Source organism: Myodes glareolus, chromosome 18, assembly GCF_982192425.1.
Source record: "Myodes glareolus chromosome 18, mMyoGla1.1, whole genome shotgun sequence".
NCBI lineage: Eukaryota > Metazoa > Chordata > Mammalia > Rodentia > Cricetidae > Myodes > Myodes glareolus.
In genome coordinates this window covers 9,612,351-9,624,682 of record NC_142043.1, presented here as the reverse complement: position 1 = coordinate 9,624,682, position 12,332 = coordinate 9,612,351, and the positions used below count along the sequence as shown (strand labels likewise).

Below are 12,332 nucleotides of genomic sequence, written 5' to 3'. Positions count from 1 at the left end.
AAAGAAGGAGCCGAATCCTCTGGAACTGGAGTTAAGGAAGCTGCAACTTGCCACATGGGTGCTGGGAACTGGATCCCGGCCCTCTGCAAGAACAAGAAGGGCTCTAAAGAGCTAAGTCATCTCTCTAGCCCCCTCCATGCAACGTTATAGTAATAGAACAAACAAAGTCACACATCAGGGCACTTTTAAAGTATAGTGGTGGAGACCTAAGGAAAGCAGGCCACTGCAGAGTGTGGAAAGCCCAGATCTGGGCCTCAGCTCCTGTCGGATCTTATCCTCAGCCTGCTGACTGGTGGAGAGTAGGAGCCTCTTGCACATTCTAAAAGACTTAGCTAATACTCACAAAGATAGTTCACACACAAGCATGACAAAATATGGCCCAAGAGAACTTGACTATGAACTGCCTTCATTTCAAACTCTCCACAGTCACTGAAACAGCTTTCTCAGAAGAAGAAGAACAAGGAGGAGGAGGAGGAGGAGGAGGAGGAGGAGGAAGAAGAAGAAGAAGAAGAAGAAGAAGAAGAAGAAGAAGAAGAAGAAGAAGAAGAAGAAGAAGAAGAAGAAACAAAGAAGAAACAAAGAAGAAACGAAGATCAAGGGAGGACCTGGGTTCAGTTCCCACCATCCACATGGCAACACACAACCATGTGTAAGTCCAGTTCCAGGGGATCCAACATCCTCTTCTCCCCTTCACAGGAACCAGGCACGTGTGTGGAGCACATACATGCAGACAAAACACTCACAAATATCAAATAAAAATATTTTTAAAAATTAAAAAAAACTAAACCTAGGGAGAACTCTTATTTATTTTTGAGATAGGATCTCACTATGTAGACCAGGCTGGTGTCTGGGCCTCACTATATGTAGACCAGACTGGTGTCTGGGTCTCATAGGGTCTCACTATATAGACCAGGCTGGCCTCAGACACACAGAGATCAAATTGCCTTTGCTGAGATTAAATGTGTGCATCATCACACTTGGAAAAATCTTTTTTATTTAAAGTACAAGATTATCTTTGTCAACATAGAGAATTTAAGCGCCAGGGTAAATGAAATCTTGTCTCAAAACAATGAGAATAAAAATAATGACATCACTGTAATAAAAACTTAACTTATTTAACCAGATTATACACATTATACTTATATGGTCTTAATAAGTTGCTATTATTTCTCTTTTTCCAAAGCTAGTTTTCTCTTGGAGTGATCTCATCAAAGTGTATGTATGTGTGTGTCTGTGTCTCTGTGTATATGTGTGCCTGTGTGTGTCTCTGTGTGTGTGCCTGTGTGTTTGTGTGTGTGTCTGTGTGTGTGCCTCTCTGTGTGTGTTTCTGTGTGTGTATATGTGCCTCTGTGTGTGCGTGGGCCTGTGTGTGACTGTGTGTGTCTGTGTGTGTGCCTGTGTGTGTATGTGTGTGTGCCTGTGTGCCTCTGTGTGTGTGCGCGGGTGCCTGTGTAACATTTATTTATTTTGTCTGTGTGTCAGAGGACACTTTTCTGGAGGTGTCAGTTTTTCCTTTCATCGTGTGTGACTACGAGACCAGAACTCAGGTCCTCAGAGGTTCACCAACAAGCTCCTTTACCTGCTGAGCCATCTTGCCAGTTGACTTGGCTGGTTTGGGAGTGCAGTTTAAGGGTACAGCCATCTTGGTGGGGGAGTCAAGTCGGTGAGACCTCAAAGCAATTGGAAAGCAGAGTCAGGAGTGAGTCAGGCAACCAGCCTTCTAGAAGGCTCAGCGTCAGACGCAGTCCCTCCCAGGAGCTTCTGTTCACAGCATTGAACACAATTCTCCCCACAAAAGACAGTGCGTCCCAGTGTCCCCTTTGAATGCCACATCAGAGCCCTTCAGGCAAGTGAGTCTCATTCTTTTACCCATTGTGTCCAGGGCCTTGCATAGCAAGGAGGTTGTAAGAACTAACGAAAGAATGAGTTAAAAGATACGAGACGTTTGAAGTGATCAAAGCTAAAACCCCTTTGTCCCGGATTTGGGAGTTCAAATTCATGCTAAGACTGCGGATGTGCAAATTGGAGGACGTTCTGTTCAGTGGCCTAAACAAGCAGAGGGAGCACACATAATCATGGGGTTGCACAGCTGTTGGACGTCAGTAGAGTCTTGATTCTTTGGGGACTGAGGGAAGGGTGGAGTCTTGGGCCAAATGCTGGGTCATTTCAACTAGAGTCGGGTGGCTGTGGAAGAGAGATATGGCTGAGGAAAGGAAGTTGAGGGGATAGGAGGGTGTTCTGACGAAGTCTAAGCCGGCAGAACAAGGGGAGGGAGGGGCTCTGCGGGCATGGTAATCTGAGAGGAGATGGGGGAGGGGGAGTCTGGGAGGCGTGAAAGGCAAGAGAGAGCCTTGGTTGAGTTAGAGACCACAGGAGGAGCAGCAGAGAGGGACAGAGTCAGAGGGAAGTGTGGCGTGTGTGAATGTGGGTTTCTAAATTTGCATATTTTCCCCATGATAAAAAAAGACAGCACGTGAGTCTGTGAGAGGTTATTTGCTACAGTGAGCAGGAGCCGCCTGTGTGAGCAGCTGGGAGTCGGAGGGTCAGGGTCAAGGTGGCCGAAGGACGCGTTTAACCAGACGTAAGACCTTCCTTGGGCAGGAGTGTCAAGGCCTGCCAAAGAGCAGCAGCTCCCGAACCTCCGAACCCAGAAGATAACCATAAAGTTTGCGCAGAATGTCCCAGAAGCCGACCCTCCTGTTCCCTGGGTGGACCGGCCACGTTGGATGAGGAGACGCCCCAAAGGATCAGGTTTTCTGTAGAGAATCACAGAGGTTGTGGTTGTTGAGCTTCTCCAGGCCCAGGGGCCCCAGGACTGGGTGGAACAGCCACACCTGCCGGCAGTTCTGAGGAAGAGGGCGGAAACAGCCAGCGCCCGCCCTCCCCTGGCTCTCCCCAGGCTTGCGATAGGCTCTCCTGGGTCACTGTGTGCCACACGGCCTCACTTCCCGAAATGGGCAACTGTATTTTTTAGAGCCTGACATCCTTCCCTAGTTGACCCAAGTGGCATGCCCGGGGGCAGTGTGGGCCCTAGCCCTGGGTGACTGGATGGAGCCATGGCCTTCCACGTTCCTGCTGCTGCTGCTGCTTTTGTGGTTACAGAGCTGTGTCTCAGGTGAGAGGTGGGGTGAGAGAAGAGAGAGACCAGGTCCTCCTGTCTGTCCCCCCATTGCCTTTTTATGCTCTATTGTCTTAATGTTTTGTGGGGGAGGAGACTGGGCTGACTAGGTGGGTCTTTGCCAGAGACCTGTGAGAATGCCCATGCGAATATCTGGTCCCAGGGAGAACTCCACCAGGCCTCACATGGATGGTGTAGCTGTATCCTCTACTTTGGCCTTTATCTGCTGGATTTCCTTGGTATGGAGAATTTCCTCATAGAAATTACCTGCTTGGTGTTTGTCTGTCAAGAGAGTTCTGGCTGGTGCTGTTGTGACTCCTTGTACATGTCTGCCCACTTTGAATTCTGTTTTTCTTGGAAAGCTGATGCCATATCCGGTCCCTCTGCTCTGACTTGCAGGGAACCAATCCTCAAAGGCCTTTCCCTAATCATGGCTCCTCTCTGCAGGAGGCTCACCCATTCTTGCCTTCCTGGCTGCCAAGGCAACCCCTCACCACTTCCTGTTCCGTTCTGGGTATGGTGAGGGCTGGCAAACCCACCCCTCACTGTTTGACAGAAAGTGAAGACATAAATGAATCACAGACCCTAGAGGCTTCCTCCAGGTGCCCCTCTGTTGCTCTGTGGGGAGGAGGTTCTTCTGGAAACACGGCTGAGCTGAGGTGAATTTGGCAGGCCTGCTCTGGTCTGACTAAGAGTGTCACCCGTGGCAAGTGGCCTCGGGGGGCTTAACTGTAGCTCCTCCCTTCCTCTGCCCCCTGAATCATCCTGCCACCTCTAGCTCTACTCTCTTCAACAGATTGGGTTAGGAAGGACACAGACCACATTCATGTATTCATTCATACTCATTTTCTCCCTCCTTTGTATGTGTGTGTTACATACACGTGTGCAGGCCATCCAGCCTCTTGCCCCGCCCCCACCCATTGCTGGGTAACAGATGCACAGTGATGGTGCTTGGTGTTTTGCATGAGTCTTGGTTTGGAACTCAGGTTCTCATGCTTAGTAGTCTTCATTAACCATCTCCCCAGCCCTTTTTCTCATTAGAGACAGGATTTTGTTTCCAGGCTAGCCTGAACTCACTAGATAGCCCAGGTTAGCCTTAAACTCTAGCTCTTTCTACCTCATTCTCCCTCATGCTGTTACAGGCTTGTGTCACATCTCACCCCAAGATAGAGAGACCACGCATGTCTAACCTGTGGTCGGCAAGCCCCATGCATCCTGGGATAGCTATGGCTTGCCCAATACGTTTGTTGACGACAAAGTCAAGTCGCAACATCGAACCACTGGATGAACAGTGAATAATGTAGAATTCACTGGCCGGCTCATCAGCAGGACCATAAGTCTGTGTGGCATGCTTATCTTTGGGGTTTATGTAACTATGGATTATTTAAAAATTAAGCACCATGGAGAGTGCTATTTAAAAGGCATTCAGTAGAGGGCAGAGGTGTGGCTCAGTGGTAGAGTGCTTGCCTAACATGCTTGAGTCACTGGGTGTGATCCCCAACACACCATACAAAACCAGCAGGACAGAGTGGAGAGGGGAAATAAGAAGAGGAGGAGGAAATTATTACTAGGGGAAATAATTCTTCATCGTTTTCCTAGACACGGGACCTTCTTGTCACCACAGCAGTTTATTTGCTCAGGCTGCAGAGCTTGGTGACCTGTTTGTGTCTGCACGTCTGTCTCAGGCAGAGCCCTGGTCTGTCATAAATACTAGACATCCCCGAAGACCAGAAACTATCCAGAGGAAGGAACAATATCTGGTAGAGATCTCCTGCTAGGGTTGCTTCCTCATTGGACTGGGGTCTCCTCCATCAGACTGAGAGCGAGCTGTTAGGTTGCCCTGTGCTTCTCCCATCAGACTCCCTGAGGGTGGGGCTGTGCTCCCCCATCTCCTTGAGCTCCACAAAGCCAGGGCTACTGTACCCTTTCACCTCCAGCTGCTGGTTTCAAGATGTCTTCTTCTTCCTCTCCAGACCGTGCTCAGAAAGTCCTGTCTCCCCAGGTCCCTCCAACGAGAATGTGTACAAGAAAGTGTGGCGGCGGGAAGGGGAGTCTCTGACTGTGCTGTGTTCCTACAAGAACCGCCGGAACCGCGCTGAGAGCAAGGCTTGGTGCAAGGTCAGGAAGAAGAAGTGCGAGCCCAGCTTCATCCGGAGCTGGGTGAAGGGGCCCAGCTACTCGATGCAGGATGATGCCAAGGCCAAGGTGGTCCACATCACCATGGAGGCCCTCAGAGTTCAGGACTCCGGACGATATTGGTGCATGCGGAACACGGCTGGGAATCTGTACCCCTTGGTGGGTTTTCAGCTGGATGTGTATCCAGGTGAGCAGACCCAGCCAGAGCTGGGATGGGTGGGGTAGTATAAGATTGAGTGGTTCTTCACTATGGACATCTTCTGTCACCATTTTATGGACAAGGAAAATGAGCTTTATCAAACTCTGTGTGGCTCCGGCCTTGCCCTGTGGAGGAGAGATGGAACTCAGGACCGTGCCATGTTTTCAGTTGTCTGAACATCATATACTCACTGCCCGGCACTGTTACAAGCCTTGAGAATATAACATCATATACTTACTGTTGGGGTGTGCCTGGCACTGTTCCAGGCCTCGAGAATATAACAATGAACAAAACCAGGCACAGTCCTGCCCTATGGGGACCCTGACAGTAACACGCCATCCGACCAATCATGGCACAGCGAGATGCATGTGCTGAGAAAGCAATGGTGAACTAGTTGCATGGTATCCTCGGCCCCAGGAGAGGAGAGCTCTGTCATGCTTGGACGGGCGCCTGCAGGGACAGCCTTATGAGCAAAGGCCCTGCGGAGAGATGCAGCAAGGCCTGCAAAGGACAGGTGTGGCTGAGCCACTCTGCCTGTGGGGGAGGTGATTAGGGGAAAGGAACAGTTAGGTCTATAGTAATTTGTCACATTTATTTGTTTATTTGGGGACAAGGTCTCACTATGTAGCCCTGCTGGCCCCGAGCTCACTGTGCAGACCAGGCTGACCCTAAATCTCTGACCACAGAGACCGCACTCCCTCTGCCTCCCAGGAGCTGGGATTAAAGGTGCTGCACCTGCACCAGTCCAATGCATTGCTTCTATGTAGGCTTTCAGCTTGCAGAGTCGAGTGGTTCTGAGATCAGTGATACAGAGCTGGGTCTAATTCTAACTGCAAAGGAAGAGAAGCAGGCTGTATCTTATGTTGTTCTCCCACATGTATGTATGTAAATGTATGTGTGGGTGCACTGTGTATACGTGGAGGTCAGAGGTCAAACTCAGGGGTCATTCCCCAGGAGTTGTCCTCACTGTGTGTATGTGAAGATCAGAGGTCAAGCCCAGGGGTCACTCCTTAGAAGCTGTCCTCACTGTGTGTTTGGAGGTCAGAGGTCAAGTTCAGGGGTCACTCCTTAGGAGCTGTCCTCGTTATTTTTGAGACAGGGTATCTCTCTGGCCTGGAGTGTGCCAAGTGGGCTACACTGCTCCCTATGCCCAGATTAAAAGCACACGCCAGTGTGCCCAGGTCTGCATGCCTCCAAGGCCAGCGCTGGACCAACTGAGCCATCTCAGCCCCATCTCTGTAAGGCCACAGTCACTGCTGACAAACAGTGGGGGAGTGGGAGAGGAGGCAGTGAGACCAAGGGGCCTGACTGGAAATAGCAGGGGCTTGGACAAGTGAGACTTGGGCACCTGGGGCGCGGGTAACAGATAAATTCAAATCTCGGCTTCTTCAGACTCTGTTTATTTTGGGGTGAGGGAAGATTTGCTCGTGGGGAGGATGGAGGAGAATATTGACTGTTCGGTTGCTGGGGAATGGTAGCATTATGTAGAGGGGAGCCACCAAAAACTTCATATGGAGGGAGAATCACGAGCCCTGTTTTCTCATGTGAAAACATGTTCTGGATTCAGAAAGAGAGAGGAAGCAGGCAGTTGAAGTGTTAATGATGGGACAGAACTGGGGTGTGCACTTGGAAGTGTCACTGTGAAGAGAGTCAAGGGCATTTAAAGGTCACAGCTTAGGGCTGTGGGTGAGTCTCTAGGATAAGGGGTCTCCCCAGCACATCTCAGTACAACTGCTCATCACAACAAAGGGGAGAGAAAAGTCTCTCCTGTGTACAGAAGGACGAGAGCAGAGTCTGAACAGGATGGGGTCCCCACACTTATAGGACAGGAAATGGTGGGGACTCAGGAAGAGTCTGGGGAAATCCACCCATTGTTTTGAGTTCATCCCCTCCACCTGCCCTGCTCCCCTGACCTGAGTGCATCCCCATCCTCTGTGGTCTGAACGAGGAAGAGCTTTCCCTCCCAACTGGGGGCGCCCCCATCTGATAATTATGAAGCAACTGCCTTTATACAACATCATGTTATAGAAATATCTCTTATACTCGCAGTGAGATGGCTCAGTAGGTAACAGCCCTTACCATCAAGCCTGGTGACCTGGTTCAAACCCCAGGACCCATAAGATGGAATGACAGAACTGACTTCTGAAAGTTCTCCCCAAACCTCCATATGTGTTCTGTGGCTTGTGTGCACACGCAAGTACACACACTTACGTCTGTGGCTTGTGTGCACACGCAAATACACACACTTATGTGCTAAGGAAATGTCATTTTAAAGGAAAGTTCTTTGGGGCTCTTGATTGACCGGGGAGCTAGGAACCGGGGAGCTAGGAAGTCAGATGACGCTGTGTTCGGGGACCAGCCTTGACAGGAGGCTGAAGAGAGTGTTCCAGGATCTCCCTTCCCCACATGTCTCCTTCCTGTCTCTCTCTGAAAGAACACACAGCTGACACTCAGAAAACAAGCTCAAAGTCACGGAGGGCAGGTTCTCCTCAGTATCTGTGCAGGGGAGGGGCTGTGAATTCTGTCCCTGGAAGTCAAGTCTCTGGCTTAATCTAATATTTCTTCCTCTCTGGCCCCTCAGCCCTCACAACTGAGAGAAACATTCCTCGCACGCATCTAACCAACACCCTCGAGAGTGGATTTGTCACAACGGGCCAGGCCCCCATTTCAGGCCCTCGTGCCCCCTTCACCCCTGACGTGACTGTGTTCACATCTGGACTCCTCACCTTGGCCTCGGGGACCACCGAGTCAACCCCTGTGACAAGCCACAGTTTCACCAATTCCAGTGTCACCATCACAGAGCGCGGGAGGAGCACAAAGAACCAGCCAGTGGCCGTGTCTCCTAGCGATGTGAGGCCCTTCTCTGCTGATCCAGCGACCACCTCCACCGTGTCCAGACACCTGAGCAGCAGCTTGTCCACCACGGGGATATACCACCCGTCAACCCCCAAGAGGTCATGTGATATTCTCTCAGGCGTGGCCCCAGCTCTCCGAGACCAACAGATCTCAAGAGGCCACTCTTGCCTCCACTCTTACTCCCTATTGCTCCCCAGGAACTCAGTGAAGTCGCTGCTATTCAGCAGTGGATTATGGGAAATGGGGAGGGCCATAAAGGAAGGCAATGGGATGAGGGTCAAGACTAAGGATGGAGAGGAGAGGGCAGGGCCGGGCGGGGGGCTGGGAAGGGAAGTGTGGTTGTTTTACTTGGGTTCCCCCAACCCTGAGATGAGGAGCAACATTTTACCCTGGCACGGGGAAGAGGGCGGAGGGGTCCCAGAGAATGGAGGTCAGCTGGCAAACCGTGCTGAGGCAGCCTCTGCTGTGCACACAGGAACGTCCTCCCACTGGGCATCTAGTGTCAGGTGCCCACTCAAGGCCAAGGGAGCTAGGGCGGCGATGTGCCACCTTCTGTTCTCTGGTGGGGGCAGCATTAGGGCGCCAGCACAATGGACAGTGCAGGCCCTGGGGTCACGTGGAGAGGGAGCTTCTGCAACAGAAAATGGGGTGGGGGCAAGAGGGGTCTTCAGTCACTATGGAGGCAGCAATCTTGATGTCTTGAGCCCCGTAGGGCTATTGTGAGCTACGCTTGTCTTCACTGATGGGGGTTTGAGGACGTGCTGGAGGAGAGGTGGCAGTGAGATTCTGCCTTCTGCCTGCTGACTCTTCCATGACTCCACTGTCTCCTTTTCTCTTCCCACAGCCCATCCCTAAGAGGGGGCATCTACCTGGAGGGAGCATTGTGAGGTCACCCATCGGGTAACCTCAGTGCTTCTGTCTGTCAAAGGAAGCTGTGGCCAAGGTGGGGGACCCGGTCCTGACTCTCTCCTGTCCTGCTTCCTCAGGTCCCAGGAGACTTACCTCACTGCGACAGCGGTAGTGCTGACATTCTTTCTGGCGCCTGTGGTGTTGGTTATGGTCTATAGTTTTTGGAAGAAGAGGCACATGGGAAGTAAGTACAGTCACCTGTGGAAACCATGGCCAAGATCTGTGTCCCTACTCTGAGGACTGTGATACTGAGACTTTGGCTGGGGAATAAACCTCTGTCTGTGCCCAGTCAAGATGACCAGTGACATCCAGGGAGGAGGAGGGTGGCCAGGCATGGGTGGTCCCACATGTCCCTTATGGATATAGAGAAACAATACAGAGGCCAGAGAGGGTCAAAGGTCACCCAGGGACATTGGGGCACTGACAGCAGGGCATAGCTTTTGTTCATCTCTCCCCATGTGTTGTAGGCTACAGCTTGGGCAGCGACTCTGCTAAACCCTGGATACATCTTCCTGAAGGATCAGAGACACTGTGGAAGCCTGCTTGGTCTAAGATAACTCAGTGATCTGGAGAGCTGATGCCAATGGACTCAGAGGCCTGAGAGGACCGAAGCCCAGACAATGGCCCTGGGGCAGGAGCACAGTACAGCTGCCTTCCTTTCACCCAGGGCCACCATGTCCTTCCTCAGCTTCTCTCTGTTCCCTGAAGACGTCTCCATATGTCTGGAGACAAGAGCCAGACTCATGAGCCCTCAGGCAGCCGGTGTCTGTAGAGTCCTGTTCTGGATGAGAAGGGACAGAGACGAAGACCTGGGATCACAGACGAACTGGTACCAGGAGGTCCCAGAGCTGACCAGGGCCCTGTGTCTTCTGATGTGTCCTGACTGTGGCTGCTGGTCCCCTCTGTCCTGGAAGCCTGAGGTTTACACATCACTTGGTTCCTGCCTGCCAGCCTCTCTCGGGTCAGCGAGAGCCTACAGCTGCAAGACCAGCCTTTCCAAGATGGCTGCAAAGGCTGGGCTCCCTGTCTCCAGTTGCTTCCCCCATGCTACAGTGATGAGCTCATGGAGGAGACTGAGGGAACAGACTAATCATTGGCGTGTCTGAAGCCCCATTGAGAGGGCCTTCCTCCAGACAGTGGGGTTGACCACTTATGAGAAAAGATCACGTGGAGCTGCCCTGCTAAAACAGCAGTGGATGGAGGACTAGGTCTGGCAAGTTGATACCAGATTCTAGGCTGGAAAAGATGGGCAGACACATGGACACACAGACATGGACATACACCCATACCCACACACACAGATAGAGAGAGAGTGACACAGAGACAGACAGGGACAGACAGGAAGAGAGAGAGAGAGAGAGAGAGAGAGAGAGAGAGAGAGAGAGAGAGATCCAGCTCTGGCCAGTAAAAATCCTGCTATGAGCCACCCTTCTACTTCTACTTGAGCAGCAGAACCATATCTCCAGGCAGGAGCAGAGACAACAGAGCCCGGGGTCCAGTGGCCCTACTGACTCTGCCTCCGTCGGTACACAGCTCAGACTTGGCCTCTACTATCGAGATCATTGGTCCAGAGTTGAGCTGGGATGGCTGCGGTGTGTGGTCAATGGACTGTGTGTGGGTTATGGGCTCTGGGCTGTAGGCTGTGGGCTGAACCGTCACCCTAGCAGTGGTGCCCACTAGCCCATGAAGACTTGAGAGGTCCCTGATCCAAATGCAACATCTACACCCTCAGCCCTGAGTCAGAGACCTCCTAATGGGACAGCAAACATCACAGTCAGGAGGGTGACACAGCTGGGGCCTTGGACACACTCCAGGACGGCTTTGCGGAGAGAGGAGGAGCCAAAGGTGTAGCCTTGGAAAGAGGAGGTAACAACTTCCTGCAGAGCTTGACAGAGGAGGAACTAGGTTGAGCAACTGACAAATCACGTTGTAGAAGGAAGGACAGACAGACACATCCACATGTATCACTGGCTAGCAGGCCATCTGCAAAGCCACAACACTAGTGAGCACCTGGGAGGATCAGCTCACACTGCCGCCAGAGTGCCTCCTCCATTCCCGTCCCTCCTCCTTCATTGGCCCTGACAGCCCTGTTTCCTGGACAGCAGATGGACAAACAATCAGGGACAGCATCCAGTGATCCCTGTGTGAACCTAACCAAGCCACTAGCCATATCTGGGCCTCAGTTTTCCCTGTCTTATGATAGGGGACAATAATTCCTACCTCTAAAGAGTGTTTGGGGGATTCAATGAAATGATGTAAACACTGTGCAACCATGCAAGTGTCTCTAGAATGCTTTCCTGATGTTCATTCCTCTTCCATTGTTCATTAGGAACTGAGTTTTGCTTCAGTGTCTGCTCAGCTGCTGTGACGGAAACACTGACCAGGGGCTGCAAAGATGGCCCCGTGGTTAACATGCTTATTGCTCCTGCAAGGACCCAGGTTCAGTTTTCAGCACCCACACCAGGCAGCTCATAGCTGCCTGTAACTCCAGTTCTGGGGTATTTGATGTCCTGGCCTCCTCAGGCATATGGTGCATATGAACTATTACAGATACACACACATACACCCAAACAAAAAAAAAAAAAGACTCGTTAAAAGACAACAAAACCCAGACACTCTGGCCAAAAGCAACCTAGGCAGTAAAGGACTTATGTGTGTCATGCTTCCCTGTCACAGTCTGTCCTTGAAGAAGTCGAGACAGGAACTCAGGCAGGGACTGAAGCAGAGACCATGGAGGAATGTAGTCTGCTGCCTTGTCTGCTCGCAGGCCTGTGCTTAGTTAGCTTTCTTACACAGTGCAGGACCCCTTGCCCAGGGAATGGTGTCTCCCACAGTGGACTGACCCTCCTATATCGGCTAACAACAAGACGATCCCCCAGAGACATGTCCATAAAGCCAGTCTGATTAGGGTGATCCCTCAACTGAGGCACCTTCTCTGGAGACTCCAGGCTGCGTCAAGTTGACATCTGAAGCTACTTGTCAACTTTCTTGTCTCTTCCCCTTCTAGGCTCACACATGGACAGTGCAGCTCTGTGCTGGTGGCTGCATCCATTCCTTTTCAGTTGCTGTGATAAACACCATTTATGTTTATGCCTGGTCCTAGGCTTTCCCTGG

The 12,332-nt window shown here is 51.5% G+C and overlaps 1 protein-coding gene across 2 annotated transcripts; it reads left to right on the top strand.

The window, feature by feature from the left end:
* Window positions 1-2,404: 2,404 nt before the first annotated feature.
* Window positions 2,405-11,496, top strand: Treml2 (triggering receptor expressed on myeloid cells like 2). Of its 2 annotated transcripts, none has more exons than XM_048445435.3 (5): window positions 2,405-3,115; window positions 5,092-5,441; window positions 8,035-8,407; window positions 9,296-9,402; window positions 9,686-11,496. In XM_048445435.3, exons 1-5 carry the CDS (start codon window positions 3,057-3,059, stop codon window positions 9,781-9,783), a joined length of 987 nt encoding a protein of 328 aa, XP_048301392.3. In that variant the 5' UTR covers window positions 2,405-3,056; the 3' UTR covers window positions 9,784-11,496. The 2 variants fall into 2 exon arrangements, with proteins under 2 accessions (XP_048301392.3, XP_048301393.3); XM_048445436.3 differs by having other exon boundaries at window positions 2,407-3,115; window positions 5,121-5,441.
* Window positions 11,497-12,332: the final 836 nt, after the last annotated feature.